Here is a 4,590-nt window from a genome sequence, read left to right as displayed (position 1 = left end):
GTGCCGAGCACTTTTTCCAATTGTCGAGTAAAGATTTTAGTTTTAGGGTTGTGAGTATTTGTGTATTAAATTAATTTTTAATTAATATATTTCTCACAATATAGAGAAGCTACAAGACTATAGACATAATAAAAATATTAGTTATTAAATTAATCTGTTATATAAAGAAGTCCATCCGTATTAAAAATGTTAGTTATTAAATTAATTTGTCATATAAAGAAGATTGATATAAAGAAGTCTGGAAAGACATAATAAAAAAATGGCTAATTATTAAATTAATCTGTGATTCAAAGAAGTGTACGAAGACTCTACACAACTTGCATTATTTTACAATATGCCGCAATAAAAAATAAGTTTTCTCAAAAGAAGAAGTGACCATCCTCTGTACAAATTTCTGCGTAGTATTTGTGAATTCTTCTTTTATTTTTCTGTTGCTGGTGTTTAAATTCTACACTTCTGTCGTATGATGATTATACTGCGTCGTTCGAAATGCGACTTGACAACAAACCAGTCTACACAGTGCCAAGTAAATCAAGTCTCCAGCTCATCCTTAAACTCGTAAGACACACACAATTATAAATCGATTTCTAACATACAATCTCTGGCTGTGCTTTTCCTAAGCATCACCTGTGTACACAATCGCTGATATCGGTTTTTCTAAGCTCCTTTTAGACTCTCTTTTGTGAACGCCTGATGAAGATGACGTTGTCGTCACAGATGTCTTCGATGATCCCAAATTTGAATCAACGCCATTTTTGCTGCTCGCTAAGAACCCGGGCTCTGTTGGAACAGGCAAAGGCATTGAACTGCTTGACAACATAAGAATAACAATAGAAATGGGTGGACGGAGTTCTGCGTTATCTTGAACACACAAAAGCCCGATATGAATGAATCTCGACACTTGTTCCTCGGGGCATCCGTCTAAAACTTCTGAATCGATCATGTCCAACATATTCCCGTCATTGTACAGCTCCCACGCCTACATAACACATCAATGGTTTAGTAAGTTTTAGTGTGATATTCAAGCAGTCAGTCTTTAAATATCACATATTACGCTGCTAACAAATAAATTAAGCTTATAAAAATAAATTAATTTTGACTATTTAAATCAAGCCTTAAACCCTCCCCAAAGCTAAAATAAACGATAGAAAATTGTGTTCCTCACCCGTTCTACTAAGGTTTCCATCCCTTCCAACATATGGTTCATATCCATATTTTTCTGTCCAGTGACAATCTCAAGCAGTAGTAATCCAAAGCTAAAAACGTCGGCCTTAACGGAGAGCTTCCTTTTGAGTACATACTCTGGAGCCATGTAACCCCTGCATTGCACGCCACATCAGCATAAACTCGTTTGTATCTAGAAAACTTAATCCATACTACACCGTACATCTCGTGATGCTTACCATGTGCCTGCAACTGTTGTTTGGATATGCGTGTCAAGCTCAGGGAAGAGTCTTGCAAGCCCAAAATCGGCTATCTTTGGATTCAGATTACTGTCAAGCAAAATATTGCTTGGTTTAATATCTCTGTGAATTATTTTCATGGGCGAATCCTCATGAAGATAGAGAAGCCCCCGGGCAATCCCAACGATAATGTTATGACGTTTTTGCCAATCTAACAGTTTAAACTTTTCTGGATCTGTAATTCCAGTTCTAAAATGGTCATCTTTGTAAATTGGATAGTTTAAATATTACATACAAAGTTCATTATTATGCTGAAAGTGTTAAATGGTCAAAATTAACTTAATCTTTCTTAAAAAAATATTATTAATAGATGATATTTAAGAACTGAACAACATTGAAATACCCAAAAACAACTTGATGAAAATAAGAATGGCCACAAAACCAAATGTAACTTACCAAAGAGGAAGGTGTCAAGGCTCTTGTTGGACAAATACTCATAAACAATCAACCTTTCATCTCTCTCAGCGCAACATCCCATCAGTTTCACAAGGTTTCTATGCTGAACATTGGCCACAAGTTTCACTTCGTTCATAAATTGCTGATTACCTTGTGTGGATTTCTCAGACAGTTTTTTCACAGCTATTTCCTTTCCGTCTTTAGTTCTTCCCTGAAAGATGGAAACAAAATAACACTTTATTCATGAAAAGGAGTTTTAAGTACTAATATTTGATTGTACATGTACTAATAGTCAATCAGTTTTTACCTTTTTGAGTTGGTGAATGTGGCCCATTTGTGCACTACTAAGGACATTTTATAAAAAGTATGGGAACAGTTGACTACATTAACTGACATTTTTGAATGAATGACTATTTGTTCAAGAACAAAGAAGACATCAGAAAGCACTTTGAAAATGTCGTTTTTTAACTACTTTACACAACACTAATAATACCCAAAAGTCAGAACTTTAGCTTTAAACTTTAGGCTAACCTCACCTACTAAGATACACAAAAAAAATGGATGAAATGTCACTTAAGATTTAAAAATTCTACATACGCCTTCGGAGTCACTCGCCTAGGTCTTCAGGAAAAGATACAGAACAGAAGTTCACCTTGTATACGACACCAAAACCACCTTCTCCAATCTTTTCATTTTCATCAAAGTAACCAGTGGCTTCTGCTAGTTCTTCCAGGCTGAAGTCAAAGCGCTGCTCCTGTTGAAATAAACTCCTCCCTGTACAGTCAAGAACATGGGTAAGCTAGATGATCAAATGTTGAACTTACACAAACCAACGAAAAATTAAAACAAGCATCGAGATTATAATCTAAATGTGCACCTTCATTATGGGCAGCTTGAGCTGCTGATCCCCCGAAAATGGCAGATTTTAGCGTTTTTCTCAAAGCAACTAAACCAATGAGTAACATCAGAAGCATTACTCCCACAAAACCCGGTATTAGGACCACTGTTTTTGAGGGTTTCTCTGCATAACATATCTCACTTTATTGTCATCTGATAGATTCAAAATGATAAGACTGGTCATAGATCTATGGTCACTCTATACATTACATATTAAGAGAATTATTATTTTGAAAAAAAGTTAAATTAATTTTTACAATTTAATACTTTTAGTCTACAAAGTCTGGACGTGTAATGTTTAAATCATTGACAAAATCTGTGATATTGCTATCAGAATTTAACTGTCCTAATTTTGAGTCAATCTCATTGACAAATGTTTTATGAGTAGTGATTCACAGGAATCAATCTCTCATGAGAATAAATGAAACACTTAGCACTAGTTGGATCTAGGTGATGCTCACAGAGGTGAAGCACTATGACTTTCAGGGAGGTCACCCATTCCATTCGAAATTTCCTCCATGGTTAAACACACTCTGCTTACAACCCCATTTGCAAAACATTTACCAAGCCCTCAAGCTCGTAGATTGATTGACAAATAGGTAAAAACAAAATCTAACCAATGTTCAATCGAATAATTGTAGAAAACAAAAACAACTAAACGGGCAGATATACCTGATCTTGATGTTTTGGGGGGCGATGATGAAGGTGACGGCGATTGTGGCGATGATTCCAAATCTAGCAGTGGCATAAAGAAGGGGTTCAATTCATATCTCACCATGCAGCTTGTTGACATAGCCCGGCCACCTGTATTCGATGAACAGCACTCCTTCAATTCTTTCCTTGCTTGAGCCAAACATGTACCACAATCCTTGATGGATAAATACCTCCAACACTGGGCTAGACCATACACCACTTGTGGCCCATACCCCAAATCAGCATCTTCAAAGTAGCCCGATCCAACAGCAAAAAGCTTGTTTACACTTGCAGCTTCTCTAGACAAATTGAAGAGAAGAGAAGAGGTTGCGGATACGAAACCCTCCAAATTGCTTGAGTAATTATTCCCGCTGATCAGCATGTTAAATGTGGTATTTAATGCTGCACTGAAAATGGTATTATCATAGCGCAAATAACAGTTATCCTTCCACATCTGTGCACCAGTGTCGTTGCCACAGTCTCTTTGAGCAGCGCTGTATGCTTGGCTTGAACAATCTGAGCATTTTGCCACAGAAGCATTTCCAAAACACTGGAATAGACCGTAGACTGTATCTGGAGATTGGCCGTGGGAAGATTTGTTAAAACCCTCGACTGTATTGCGAGAAAGATCATTGATTAGTGTATTCAAGTTTTGGGAGTATTTACTCAACTCTGCAAAAGTCGAAGCATTGTTGCAGTCAGTCCATGCATAGTCACATGTGACTGAACGGAAAAACATTAGAAACAGCAAAACAAGTAGCATTTTTTTTCTTAATCGATCTGCTGTATAGTTTGTGTCAATGGCAATGCGTTTCTAGCTGTAATCTATTCGACAATCTGTATGCTATAGCTATTCGAAAAGTCCATCCAGAAAAATGAAATGACCTGACCGTTGAACATCCTATCTTAGAACTTTTCAAAATCTAATTTTAAAACTCAAATCACTCCTTTTTTCCCTAATGGAGGTTCGGATTGTTTTCGGAGGTTCAGAATTGTGAGCACGCATGAAGTCTGCGAGCAATCTAATCTCAGCAAGGATCATCATAGAGAAGTTCTGATAGCTGATACGGGGAGCTTGAGTTTATAAGTTGAAATTTCTTTGGCTAAGAACAATGACTGAGCCAAATTCGTTGAAACCAAA

At 36.7% G+C, this 4,590-nt stretch overlaps 1 protein-coding gene across 1 annotated transcript; it reads right to left on the bottom strand.

The window, feature by feature from the left end:
* Nucleotides 1–254: 254 nt before the first annotated feature.
* Nucleotides 255–4,370, bottom strand: LOC149561780 (cysteine-rich receptor-like protein kinase 15). The gene is made up of 7 exons (XM_089827905.1): nucleotides 3,429–4,370; nucleotides 2,737–2,880; nucleotides 2,512–2,633; nucleotides 1,860–2,070; nucleotides 1,404–1,638; nucleotides 1,166–1,319; nucleotides 255–979 (listed from the first exon to the last, which is right to left on the bottom strand). Exons 1-7 carry the CDS (start codon nucleotides 4,210–4,212, stop codon nucleotides 617–619), a joined length of 2,013 nt encoding a protein of 670 aa, XP_089684031.1. The 5' UTR covers nucleotides 4,213–4,370; the 3' UTR covers nucleotides 255–616.
* Between the last annotated feature and the right edge of the window lie 220 nt (nucleotides 4,371–4,590).

The sequence above is a fragment of the Cupressus sempervirens genome, chromosome 4 (assembly GCF_028749045.1).
Source record: "Cupressus sempervirens isolate cs-2001-9-10 chromosome 4, ASM2874904v1, whole genome shotgun sequence".
Taxonomy (NCBI): Eukaryota; Viridiplantae; Streptophyta; class Pinopsida; order Cupressales; family Cupressaceae; genus Cupressus; species Cupressus sempervirens.
Note: the sequence above shows the minus strand (reverse complement) of the source record. Positions and strands in the feature narration are given on the sequence as shown.